The sequence below is a fragment of the Saccoglossus kowalevskii genome, chromosome 5 (genome assembly GCF_978046115.1).
Source record: "Saccoglossus kowalevskii chromosome 5, keSacKowa6.1, whole genome shotgun sequence".
Taxonomy (NCBI): domain Eukaryota; kingdom Metazoa; phylum Hemichordata; class Enteropneusta; family Harrimaniidae; genus Saccoglossus; species Saccoglossus kowalevskii.
In genome coordinates, this window is record NC_140645.1 from 33,152,980 (window position 1) to 33,166,808 (window position 13,829).

The 13,829-nt window shown below is 36.2% G+C and overlaps 1 protein-coding gene and 1 long non-coding RNA gene across 2 annotated transcripts; both read right to left on the bottom strand.

The window, feature by feature from the left end:
• Window positions 1-1,706: 1,706 nt before the first annotated feature.
• LOC144359846 (uncharacterized) lies at window positions 1,707-2,206 on the bottom strand. The gene is made up of 2 exons (XR_013422082.2): window positions 2,142-2,206; window positions 1,707-1,966 (listed from the first exon to the last, which is right to left on the bottom strand). It is a non-coding gene; the product is annotated as an uncharacterized LOC144359846 (long non-coding RNA).
• Window positions 2,207-2,614: 408 nt separating this feature from the next.
• Window positions 2,615-3,778, bottom strand: LOC144359845 (galactosylceramide sulfotransferase-like). The gene has a single exon (XM_078012784.2). The coding sequence runs from the start codon at window positions 3,776-3,778 to the stop codon at window positions 2,615-2,617; it is 1,164 nt and encodes a 387-aa protein (XP_077868910.2).
• Between the last annotated feature and the right edge of the window lie 10,051 nt (window positions 3,779-13,829).

Sequence of the window (13,829 nt, forward strand, 5' to 3'; positions counted from 1 at the left end):
AGTGTATTTCACATAGTCAATGGTCTGATTATGTAGGATTAAATGATGTACGTCACATAGTGTATTTCACATAGGTAATGGTCAACACATAGTTTATTTCACATAGGTAATGGTCGTCACATAGCATATTTCACATAGTTAATGGTCTGATTATGTAGGAGTAGATGATGTACGTCACATAGTGTATTTCACATAGGTAATCAATATCAAATATTTTATTTTACCTAATAATGTACACTTGCAGTTTACAAAACAAGAATCAATTATAAATAGTAAAACAGGAACCAGAAATAGCCGTTGGCTAATCTAGTCTCATTCCTCAAAAAACAAAATGAATTACACTATCTTTGAGGGTGAGTTATAATAACCTGAACCTGTAAGTGAAGCTAATAATAATAATAATAATAATAATAATAATAATAATAATAATAATAATAATAATATAAACAATAACAATAATAATAATAATAATAATAATAATAATAATAATAACAATGATAATGATAATAATGATTATTATTATTATTATTCAATTAATTTTTCTTTTATTTTTAACTTAAATAATTTTCTTGAGGTAATGTCTTTCATATTCTGTGGTAGCTGGTTCCATAGCTTGGGGCCGGTATTTTTAATAGAACGTTGACCTACATTAATACGGTACTTTGCAATTATTAAATTTCCTTTGGTTTGAAACCTAGTATGATAAGTTTTGGGTACATGCTGAAAGAGTTGGGATATAGAGTTAGGAAAATGTCCATGAATACTATCAAAAACGAAAAGGGCTAATTGGAACTGGTGTTGTTTGTATATATCAAGTATATTACAGCTGTTAAACAATGGGAGAGTATGTGAAAAAGGAGGTGAACCAGAAATAGTACGTATAATTCGTTATTGAATAATTAGTATTGGATGTAAATGAGTTTTATAGGCATTTCCCCAGGTTTCTAACATATATGAAATATGTGGCAAAATAAATGAGTTATACAATAATAATAGAGTTGGCCTTGGAACATTTTTTCTTAATTTACATATGATACCTGCTTTGATACTTATTTTGCTCGTCACATGATCAATATGTTGTTTTCCAATTTAACTTGTGGTCCAGCAGCACACCAATATATTTAGTACACTTTACCTCACTAATGCTTTGGTTTCTAATTGTCAAACTCCCAAAAGTCACTTTTGTATTTTTACCTCTGAATAGTATATATTCACTCATCTGTAAACAATGACACGCTATGGCCATCATGATAATCACATTGCCAGTAATTAATGGTGTAAACGGCCTATAGTTGTTTATACTGTTATGTTGGACTGAAAAATTAGAATAAATACCGTAATTTTACAGCTCCAAACTTTATTTATTTATTTATTTTTGCAAAGATATATTGAATTTAAATCTCTAACTCAACAGCACATCATTCCGCGAAAGAAACCGTAATCAATAAAATTCAAAATATTTGGAAATAACCAAATTAAAGTAAATACTAATACAAAGCCGAAATAATGACACAGAAAAAAACAGGAACTGAAGAATGTTGACCGCACACGGTAGCTGGACATACTTATAAACACAGTAAACACGGGTGATCACTGAGTGAGTATAAAAGAGATTCTGTTTTGACAATATTCAATTATTAATATAAGCTCACCCTGTGATGTAGTGAAGTAGATATATTTGCGGTGCCAAGAATCCATTTCCCTCCTTCTTTTCCCTTCTTGTTTTTATTTCTCTCAATACGCCATATGGCATTACACACAACTTTTTTTTCACGTGTAGTAGCTTTCATGATCGGCTGCGAACATACACGAAGTGTCGCCATAGTGATTTTCGTAGTTGAAGTACCAATAAAATAATAAAACTGTATGCAATAATTGCCGGGTTTGTATACAGGCGATGATAGCGATGCTGACATGGGTAAATTAACACTATTCTTTATTACTTTTTTCACTGAGATAAAAGTGCCTTCAGGATAAAAAACAAACAAGACAAATTAACACAATGAACGTCTGAGAGAAAAGTGAACTCGACATTTCATATTTACTCGTAATATGGAACAATTAGTTGAACATCCAATAAATAAACAAGAATGAATGAAGAATTGCGTTCGATGGTAATATTAAAATACATATACACTCACCCTGGTTTGAATCTGTGGTTACGTCATACATGTTCTTGACCCCGTTAAACGACCATTGATATTCACGAGTATTATGAACGTCAAAATTGCACCATGATCTGTATTCAAATCCACATATACGTTGGGAGCCAACTAGATAGAATACACAAATTTCAATATCAATAAAATGTGTAGTGTGGTGTGGTGTAACATGAAGTGACTAAAAATGATTAAATGAGGAAATTCGTAAAACAACTTAATCTTCTAGTTCCTTAATTATTATTACACGTTAATCAGTCTCATGACACAATTTTACAAAACGAAACTACTGACCACAATTTAGCTGTAAATTGGGACCAGAATAATAAAACAAATAATTAATTTCTGCTCGTAAATTCACTGTTTACCCATGTTTTCATCCATCCAAAATTGCTAGTCACTCATATATATACCTAGGTTGAAATTTCGGCTTCACCAAATTTTGCAACGTGATTTCAAGCTGGGCAGCTATACAATGAGATGATTGGGTTCATACCTTCTGGGTTGTAAAAATAATATCCAGATGATTGGTTGTGTCTAATCATGCTGAATAATTGGTTATTGTTCATTGTCAGAAGCTGACATCGTGATGTTGCATTGGAAGACGAGATGTATACTTTTTGCCATCGACCACCAATGAACCTACTTGGCGTTTTCGCAACACAGGTTCTTGCCTCTGTCAAGTGCATGCGTAATATTTCAAGATCGTTATCAAATGTTGGTCCATAATCATCAACCAGTTCCCAGAATGTACGATTGTAGTGTTGATATAGTAGATAGTCGGCATAATTCCAATCCTTTATTTGTCTCTCTAGTTCTAGTGTTAATTTAGCATTTTTCTTGTCCGGTGGTCTTGCGTTTTTCATTAGATATACTACATCATTCCAGTCCCAGCACAACTTATTTTTCAAAAGTACAAGTGATTCATCAAAATACTCCGTGATCAAGACAAAATCTAATTTCTCGTTAAGATTACTGATGTAGTTGTTAACTACTGTAATATTTGTATGGTGTTCATGGTCAAGTCCTAAGTCAGATATCTGCGCATTTCGTGTGTACTCTGCAATGTCGTTTCCAAAAATCTCCCTAGTTTTTTTCCAGTAGTATTTGGGAATTCTTAAAAACTCAGGAAGTGCTTCGTTTTCACTTATGTACTTATTGTATTTCTTGACAACTTTTGCTAGCTTGTAATAGGCAAATGCAGATTCATATTGTGACGTAGGGTTTCTTAGGATAGTAATATATTTAGTTCCTGGTTGCATGAAACTTTCGAATGCAGTTCGGTTGAATCTCACGTGAACTGTCATCATGTTATATTTATAGTTTGTCCAGTCTCCCGGTTTGACGCGTAAGGGAGGAAGAAAATGTATTTTAGGGCTTTTGTCGGTTACTCTTATTGTATTCAAATGTCCACTGTGATAGTTTGTCTTCAGCAGAGCGAATGACAAGTTCCTATGCAAACCATATGTGTTGAGTATTGACGACAATGTTGTACTACCCGTTTTTCTCGTCTTTATGAAACATACGTCGTCTTGACGTTGACATGCATTGCGTTGAAGCTCGTTGTCACGTGACAAATAAGAAAAGTTAAGGTTCGAATCAGTAAAGTTACAGTTCATGAGCCTCGCTGTACCATTGGCGGAGATGTTTCTGAATAAAAAAAATTATATTTCATTTACTACTGTAGTTGCTGACACGACTTGAGAAAACAGGGTTGCTATACTTTTATAGGAATTAATTTTGCTTGGTTACAGTGACTTCTAAAGAAATTGACTTTCTGTCTGTTTTTTTTTGTGTGTGTGTGAAAGTCTGTCTGTCTCATTTAATTTCAGCAATTATTCAAACATTTGAAATACATAACCCCATAGTAAACATCTTGCTGATAGCAGCTGCTGGTATGTCTCATTGATACTCTTTAACTAAGTGCCACTGACTACCGAAATGTATGAATCTGGCATTAGGTTGTTTCTATTTCATTCATATCAACTGAAACTTCTCTGTACACCTTTTTGCAGATTTGAATCTGCAAATGTATCTCGCGAACAGAGTAAAAAAAGTTTGCTCACCTAACTGAGAATGACTTCATAAGGAATGGAAGCGACACTATTGTGACGACCGTGCATACACCAAATAACAACTTTATCTGTAATAAAGAAGTGTCAACGCTGCATTGTAAATTATTATTAGCTAATTCATTGTTGTTGTTTGTGTTTCGTTTTTTAAACGGTCGTGTGGATCCCAAGCGAGTTTGCAATCAAAAGGATATAGGCACGTGTTTTAGTCCCCGGTATTTTTTTAACACTTAGAGTGAGTGTCAATGTATTGATATGCTCAGGAGTAAAGTTTCGTGTTCTCAATCAGGTATACGTTATGGTATAAGCATATGTTCAGGGTTCATCCCGAGGTCATATTCACATATTACCTTTTTGTGTTCTGCATTCACCGGTTTATTTGTTCTAAACAATGTTCGTCTCGTAGGGTATTCTTTTTTGCATTTTCTAGTAAGCAGACTGTTTTTGGAAGATGTTTGGCATCACTCGATTCAAGAATAGAATACCATTTCCCCCTCACTATTTAAAAATGGAAAATTTTCCTGAATAACAACACCCTGCGCTGGATTCTAAACAACGATTCACAGGTGTATGGGCTATGTAGATGCATTGACACACTGAATGGGCCTAGCAGATGATTTGTGATGAAATGCAGCATGTAGTTTACTATGAAACATACATGTATCAGGTGCGATATATAAAGGACATTGACCTATCGTCCTTCTATGCAAACGAAATTAAATATACGTGACAACACACGACCCGAGACGGGGCTGCATAACTAAACAGCTTAAAACAAAAACAAAATACCCGGATGCACATCGTATGGCACACCCAATACACTTATTTATTCCCTCATTTGCTTAATTAGCTCAGCCAAAACATGGTTAAATTCCGGGTTATTGCCAATGAAAAAACAATTCTGTTATACAATTTGTGTGTGGGTGGGGGGGAAGATTTGTAATCTAAGATTCGCTATCAAAGATGTCCAGGTGAATTTCACAACGGGTTCTTCTCTACCTATAACAAACTAAGTATGCACTCAGACAGTTTACGGTCGTATCGAGCTCCGCTGCGCGACGGTCAATACTTTTGCTGTACTGTTTTCGTGCATACTTTGCAGAATCCTTTTAAAAATCTCATAATAGTATTCACGGTTAATGTTTCATGCAAGGTTACTGAACAAAACTAACATGATAGACGGCAACAATATCATCACTATCTAAATAGGGTTGTTTGTTTCAAATGTGATTCAACTATGTCTAGCTGCCATAACTCCCTTCACAACCATCTACATTTTTTCCTGTCTAATACCCAGGCACAATCCTTCCTTCCCTTAAAAAACAAATTCAACAGGGTATTAAATATTCCATGTCTCCTTCAGTGAACTTCACAAATTTCTAGTTCTGGTTCCCATAATTCATTTGATCATTGACTTTGTTGTATTAGGATCACATTACTACAATTTTATCTGACAATTTATTGTCGATTCAAGTTTTTAAAATCTATGAATAAGTTAATAAAATGTATAAATTTAGAATGGCAAGCCCAGAGGTAACATCGTGTGCTATTAATAATTTTCACCAAAGTGTTTATGATTTATTCCATTCTACGATTACGACGAGTCATTAAAATGTAATACGCAAAATACACTTGTAGAAGGTATACTTTATGCCTAAGTCATTTAGAAACCTTTTGTCATACGCATCAAGCGGTAGTGTTACGTACCTGTAATTTTATGAGACTTGTAGAGATTGATTTCATAGTGTTTGTATTAAATTAATATGGCTTGTGGACAAAAGGTTGAATGCTCGCTAGATGAGGGCGTGGTGATTTGCAATTTTTGTGTTTTACCGATTGAGTATAGAAATATTTAAGTTAAAATATATTGTAATTTGGTTGAGCATATATATTGTGCAGGTTTTGAATAGCTGCTAAGTTAAGAGTTGGGAACTGCGTTACGTATGACATATAAATTACCTCCAAGCTAGGGAGTAGATACGTCATGCAAGGGTCTGAACCATGATCGACCTGAGTGGTCCGATTTGACTACGTAAAACAGAGAATTGCAGAGCTTGAAAGGAGTTGCAGAGCACGAGACGAGTTGCAGTGTTATGAAAGGGGTCCGCGCACGTGGTTGCTGCCCTTGCTTTACGCCGGATCCGTTTTGCTGTTGAGATAACGTGGTTGTGCTCTTCTTTGTGGAGTCTTATGACTGGCTGACGAGTGAATTCAAGAATTCGGAAGATACTTATTATTTGCTAATCAAAACGTCGTTTCTTGTCGAAATGTGAGTACAATACACCTCGTCAAGACCGCAGACTCTCGCCGAATTGTTAACCCAACGAACTGGCACTGATTTAGAGAATGCTCATAGTTGAATATTTTTGTAGTGATTATTAATGAAAACAACCACCTGTCATATTAAACTACTAGGTATTATTTGTAATGTTAATATTTATCAACCCTGGTCTATGCTCACTGTTATTACTGTCACTACTGATTGGACTAGTACAATAAATGTAATTTTGTAGCATTTTATTGTGTCATTCTTCCATTACCGGAAGTGGGGGCTCGTACCATACGTTAGTTTCAGGGGCTTGGTTCTATTTGACAACTAGACCTTGTCCCCGGGACGTAACAATTGGGGGCTCGTCCGGGAGACGAACAGAAGCCGAACTAAACCGCGATTAATTTGCATAAAGTTGTATATCCAAATTATATTGTTGACCACATAAGACAATGAATGACAGTGAGTTAACACCATGGATGTAAAAGCCTTTATTGAGAAACCCTCTGTTGAAATGTTAGAAGAGTGTAAGAAAGTGGAATTATTAACAATTGCTGAAGAATTGGAAGTAGAGGCTAAAATGTTTATGCGTAAAATTCAGATAAAGAGAGTAATTGTTGAGCAATTGGTTGACGATGATAAATTGCCTGAGACAGCTTTAGAATCGTATCCTGCTTTAGATATTTTTGGTAATATAGACCTGAAACGTTTTGAGATGGAATTAAATATGAAAAAAGAGTTAGCATTAGCACAGTTAAAGGCTCAGAATGAGAAAGAATTGGCTGAGATAAGGTTAAGAGAGAAGGAGTTAGACAGACAAAAAGAACAAGAAAATTCAAATATATTTGATATTAGTAGAGTTGTAAAATTGGTTCCTCCTTTTAATGAAAAGGAAATTGACAAATATTTCCAGCATTTTGAGAAGGTGGCAACAAATTTAAAATGGCCGGTAGATAAGTGGTCTATGTTATTACAAACTGTAGTGAAAGGTAAAGCTCAAGAAGCTTATGCGCCATTATCTGTGAGCGACTATTCGAATTATGAGGTGGCAAAAACTGATATTAAAACCTTACGAACTGGTTCCAGAAGCTTATCGCCAAAAGTTTCGAAACTATCACAAATTTGACGGGCAAACATTTGTTGAGTTTGCACACGAGAAAGAAATGTTTATGATAGGTGGTGTCGTTCTAAGAAAGTTGAAGGTAATTTTGAAAAATTGAGACAGGTTATGTTGTTGGAAGAGTTAAAAATTGTATGCGGGCTGAGGTTCGAACTTATTTGGATGAGCAAGATGTTCAGACACTGCAGCGAGCTGCTGTGATGGCTGATGACTATGCTCTAACTCGTAAGCCTATTTTTTGCAGAAGTCGGAATTATGTTCCTTCTCGTAAGCCAGAATGTGCAATGTTGCAGTGTGGATGACAGTAAAAGTGTTGCATTGAAGGTAGGAGGTGAACAAAGGAGTAAGTTAGGGGGCCAGTCAAAATGTGTTGATCAGCCAGGGGTAACGACACGCAGTGGACTACTAGTATATAGAGTACAAAATTGTAATTATTGTAAGAAGCCTGGCCATGTGATATCAAATTGTTATGCGTTGAGATGGAAGAAAGAGAGAGAGCAAGGAATTTCGCAGAATGCATGTACTGTTAGTGAACCGATAAGTGATGTGTCTTTTCGATCCTGTTCTTTTCAGAGAAAGTCGGATTTGGGTAATATTAGAAATGATTTTAAACCGTTTGTATCTGAGGGATTGGTTAGTGCGGTTAACGATACTACTAACCCTTAAATGAGGAGTCTTGAAATTTGCGCTGTTGGATGGTGGCATTCCCGTAACTTCGAACATTGAACTGAACCAAGAAAGTCTTGTGTAGTTGTTGTTGGAATGAACGAGTTGTTTGTCAGTGAACTGATTTTCTCTTGCGTGATAAATTCACTTTATAGCCAATGTAATCTAATTTGCATATTTATGTTGATAAATGATGCCGATTTTATCTTGATATATCCTAGATCAATACTTAAGCAAATATGGCCAATATCAGGCCAAATGTGACTAATTACATACCAAGAATGACCAATCTTAATAACAACTATTTTGTTCAGTTAGAGATCAAATATTCCCAGTATTGAACACGTTTAAGCCCAGGCACACATTACGCATATGTCACGTGTGCTTATATTAATAATCATATTTCAATAACCAATAGTACATTTCAAACTCTGTTTTCAGCATATACTTCTATATTAAAAACAGTGACATTCTGATATTAACATTTTGAGGTTTGGTATTGTCTGAAGAAATGACATAAATTTCATTTAAAAATTAAAAGAAAAATCAACCAAATGCACAAAATGATATTAAAATAACAATATCTCGAAAAGAATTTATCTGATCTATGATTTTATTTCAGATAAAAACTCTACATTAAAAATCATTTGGTGTCACCTAATGTTTAATTGGGTTGAACAATATATACATGGATATCAAGCGAATAAAAGAATTACATCATTTATATATATGCAAATTAGGTAATTTCTCGGACGGGTGAACTCTCTTGCTTACTAGATGTATAAAATATATTTACCTGTTTCACTGACATCTTTATGATATAGCAAAAACTACAACTCCAATAAGAAATATTCATTCTGTTGATATATAAAATAATAAAACATATTCCATGAAATTGTACAACATCAGATATAATATATTGGTTGTGTATGTGTGTTTGATTGTAACGACCATTAATTCCATGTCGGTATCGTTGTGCAAAAAAACACCCATAGTAGATCCAATGGACAGAAGTAACTAACATTTACCGTACTTCCCCGAGTATAAGCCCTGGGGCCTGAACATGTAAAATCGGGAAAAAAATAGGGGATGGGCTTATACTCGAGGACCACCTCAGAAAAAATTATTTGTTAATGCGTTTAAAACTGTAACCATCTTCCCAGCCTCGAAACATTATCCAAATTACATTTTTTGTTCACAGCGCTGGTCTTGAGGAATATTGCGTCTTTTTGAAAAAACAAAAATGCGAAACTAGTCGTCATTGATTTCAACGACGCTTTTTACAATGAAGAAACAAATATGAACAAAAAACAGAATTTTTAATTCAATACAGTTCACATACCGTCTGAATTTACGGTGCAGGTCACGTCTTTCGTTAACCAATGAAAATGCTTTGTCATACAGTCGAAGTTTTCCGATTATTGACGAAGTATTTTTATCAACACAATGTGGAAGTGTATTACCGCGATGTTAAAATGCAATTTGTTAACACTGATTTCGCAAAAAAACGGTGACTTTTTCCCTAAAAGTTGTTGATTCCCAATTTTCGAAAGGTAAACTGAAGGTGAGGGAAGAATAGTTTGCTCGTTCACACCCCATTCACAATAGTCTCAATGGACAAGAATATTCGGAAAAGTAAAACGATGATAGTAACCAGGTTCCACGACTTGACGATCACATTTTTGTCGTTTGGAAAAACTACAGTATTGCAACATCGGGGTTGATCCTGAGTAAATAACAGAATAGAAAACATGCGAACTATGTACGTTCGCCCGACGTGCACTCTGAAAGTTTTCTCATAAAAGGTGGAACCAAACTACCGTACCAATTATGATTTTTATGCAATGAAATACACTTTTTACATGCATATTTTAATAAATGTCGTCGACGCCCGGTCAAAACACCCTGGGCCTATACTCGGGGATGCCCTCAACTCGTTAAATGTTCCAAAACAGAGGGGTGGGCTTATACTCGGGGAGGGGCTTATACTCGGGGAAGTACGGTATGTAATTCCGCGGTGAACTAGTGGTATGTATATCATTAAGAACAGAAATGAGAAACAGAGTAAAACAACCAAATCACAAGATACATGTTAAAAACAAATTCACTCTAGAACACGACCGTCATTATACAATCTAAATATACGTATAAATGAATACAATCCCTGAAAAGAAAATTCTAATATATGAAAAACTTTCCGTCCTCTCATTAATCGCATGTATTTCATAATGTGTATGACCACTAATAAGACCCACTATACTAAACTGTTAGAAATTTCATTTTCTTTAATTTGAAATAGCGAATGAGGGAGAAGCTAATCATAGTATAATACACCTGTCACAGTGTAAGGCCTGCTTATTGCAATTGAGAGGGCCACCCACAGAAGTCATACTGGGCAGGGGGTTCTTTCACTGCCAGTATGGTGTAGACAAGACAATAGTACTGGAAATGAAATACACATACACCAAAATATCGAGTTAAAGTTACTGGCTTTAATACCTCTCAAAATAATTACAAGAAATAAAGCACAGAAAAATACAATGAATAAAGTCACTAAAGTGTGCATTGGTGATAATTCACAGTTTCAGGATGTAATAATGAACGTCGTCAGTCAATGGCTTCTGCAACACAAAAACGAAGAAATACAGGAATCTTGCATGCAGAGGAACGTTGGTATTCTGGAGGGCACCGCTGAAAGCAAGAGATCGCAGAGCAGTTCATACAAGTCTCACAGAATGATGGTTGTAGCCTGTATCTCTTTTCACGCAATATCGTAGTAGCACACAAGGGATACCAAGTTGAAATGATGGATCCCAACTGTCCTCAGTCTGTCCAATCCATAGGCATGATTCAGTGACACCACCTGGGTTTCCACATAGCAAATCAGAATGTGATCTTGCTAGCAGCTGTGTCGCGTAGGCAAGTCAGTAGATCATAAACATCCTGGTAGAATCCAATTCTCTTTCCAAAGTTGTAAACGCCCTTTGTTATATAAATCACAAGCACACCTGGTAGATTCCAACTGTCCTTACAGGAGGGATGTACTAATCTTCTATGAGAATAAATACCTGGCAAATCGGTATCTATGCTCTGTTGACATAACCACCTGGCAAATGAGGGGTGTATAATTTATCTTTGGCCATAACACCCTGTCAATTGAGAAATGTGTCACATCTCTATGGACATAAACACCTGGCAAATCAGTGACGTACACATTCTATTTGGACATATCCACCTGGCAAATGGGTGATTTATCATCCTTTATTGACATAACCCTCTAGTGACAAATGGTACATGTGGCAATTCTATTTGGACATATCCACCTAGCAAATGAGTGACGTACCAATCATCTATTGACATGACCCATTAACGGCAGATGGTGCATGTGCCAATTCTATTTGGACATATCCACCTGGCAAGTGAGTGATGTACCAATCATCTATTGACATGACCCCTTAACGGCAGATGGTGCATGTGCCAATTCTATTTGGACATAACCACCTAGCAAATAAGTGATGTGTCAATCATCTATTGACATGACCCCTTAACTGCAGATGGTACATGTGCCAATTCTATTTGGACATAACCACCTGGCAAATGAGTGATGTACCAATCATCTATTGACATAACCCCTTAACGGCAGATGGTACATGTGCCAATTCTATTTGGACATAACCACCTGGCAAATGAGTGATGTACCAATCATCTATTGACATAACCCCTTAACAGCAGATGGTACATGTGCCAATTCTATTTGGACATAACCTCCTAGCAAATGAATGATGTACCAATCATCTATTGACATAACCCCTTAATGGCAGATGGTGCATGTGCCAATTCTATTTGGACATATCCACCTAGCAAATGAGTGATATACCAATCATCTATTGACATAACCCCTTAACGGCAGATGGTGCATGTGCCAATTCTATTTGGACATATCCACCTAGCAAATGAATGATGTACCAATCATTTATTGACATAACCCCTTAACGGCAGATGGTACATGTGCCAATTCTATTTGGACATATCCACCTAGCAAATGAATGATGTACCAATCATTTATTGACATAACCCCTTAACGGCAGATGGTGCATGTGCCAATTCTATTTGGACATATCCACCTAGCAAATGAATGATGTACCAATCATTTATTGACATAACCCCTTAACGGCAGATGGTACATGTGCCAATTCTATTTGGACATATCCACCTAGCAAATGAGTGATGTACCAATCATCTATTGACATGACCCATTAACGGCAGATGGTGCATGTGCCAATTCTATTTGGACATATCCACCTGGCAAGTGAGTGATGTACCAATCATCTATTGACATGACCCCTTAACGGCAGATGGTGCATGTGCCAATTCTATTTGGACATAACCACCTAGCAAATAAGTGATGTGTCAATCATCTATTGACATGACCCCTTAACTGCAGATGGTACATGTGCCAATTCTATTTGGACATAACCACCTGGCAAATGAGTGATGTACCAATCATCTATTGACATAACCCCTTAACGGCAGATGGTACATGTGCCAATTCTATTTGGAAATAACCACCTGGCAAATGAGTGATGTACCAATCATCTATTGACATAACCCCTTAACGGCAGATGGTACATGTGCCAATTCTATTTGGACATAACCTCCTAGCAAATGAATGATGTACCAATCATCTATTGACATAACCCCTTAACGGCAAATGGAGCATGTGCCAATTCTATTTGGACATATCCACCTAGCAAATGAGTGATATACCAATCATCTATTGACATAACCCCTTAACGGCAGATGGTGCATGTGCCAATTCTATTTGGACATATCCACCTAGCAAATGAGTGATGTACCAATCATCTATTGACATAACCCCTTCACGGCAGATGGTACATGTGCCAATTCTATTTGGACATATCCACCTAGCAAATGAGTGATATACCAATCATCTATTGACATAACCCCTTAACGGCAGATGGTACATGTGCCAATTCTATTTGGACATATCCACCTAGCAAATGAGTGATATACCAATCATCTATTGACATAACCCCTTAACGGCAGATGGTACATGTGCCAATTCTATTTGGACATATTCACCTAGCAAATGAGTGATATACCAATCATCTATTGACATAACCCCTTAACGGCAGATGGTACATGTGCCAATTCTATTTGGACATAACCACCTGGCAAATGAGTGATGTACCAATCATCTATTGACATGACCCCTTAACGGCAGATGGTACATGTGCCAATTCTATTTGGACATATCCACCTAGCAAATGAGTGATATACCAATCATCTATTGACATAACCCCTTAACGGCAGATGGTACATGTGCCAATTCTATTTGGACATATTCACCTAGCAAATGAGTGATATACCAATCATCTATTGACATAACCCCTTAACGGCAGATGGTACATGTGCCAATTCTATTTGGACATATCCACCTAGCAAATGAGTGATATACCAATCATCTATTGACATAACCCCTTAACGGCAGATGGTACATGTGCCAATTCTATTTGGACATA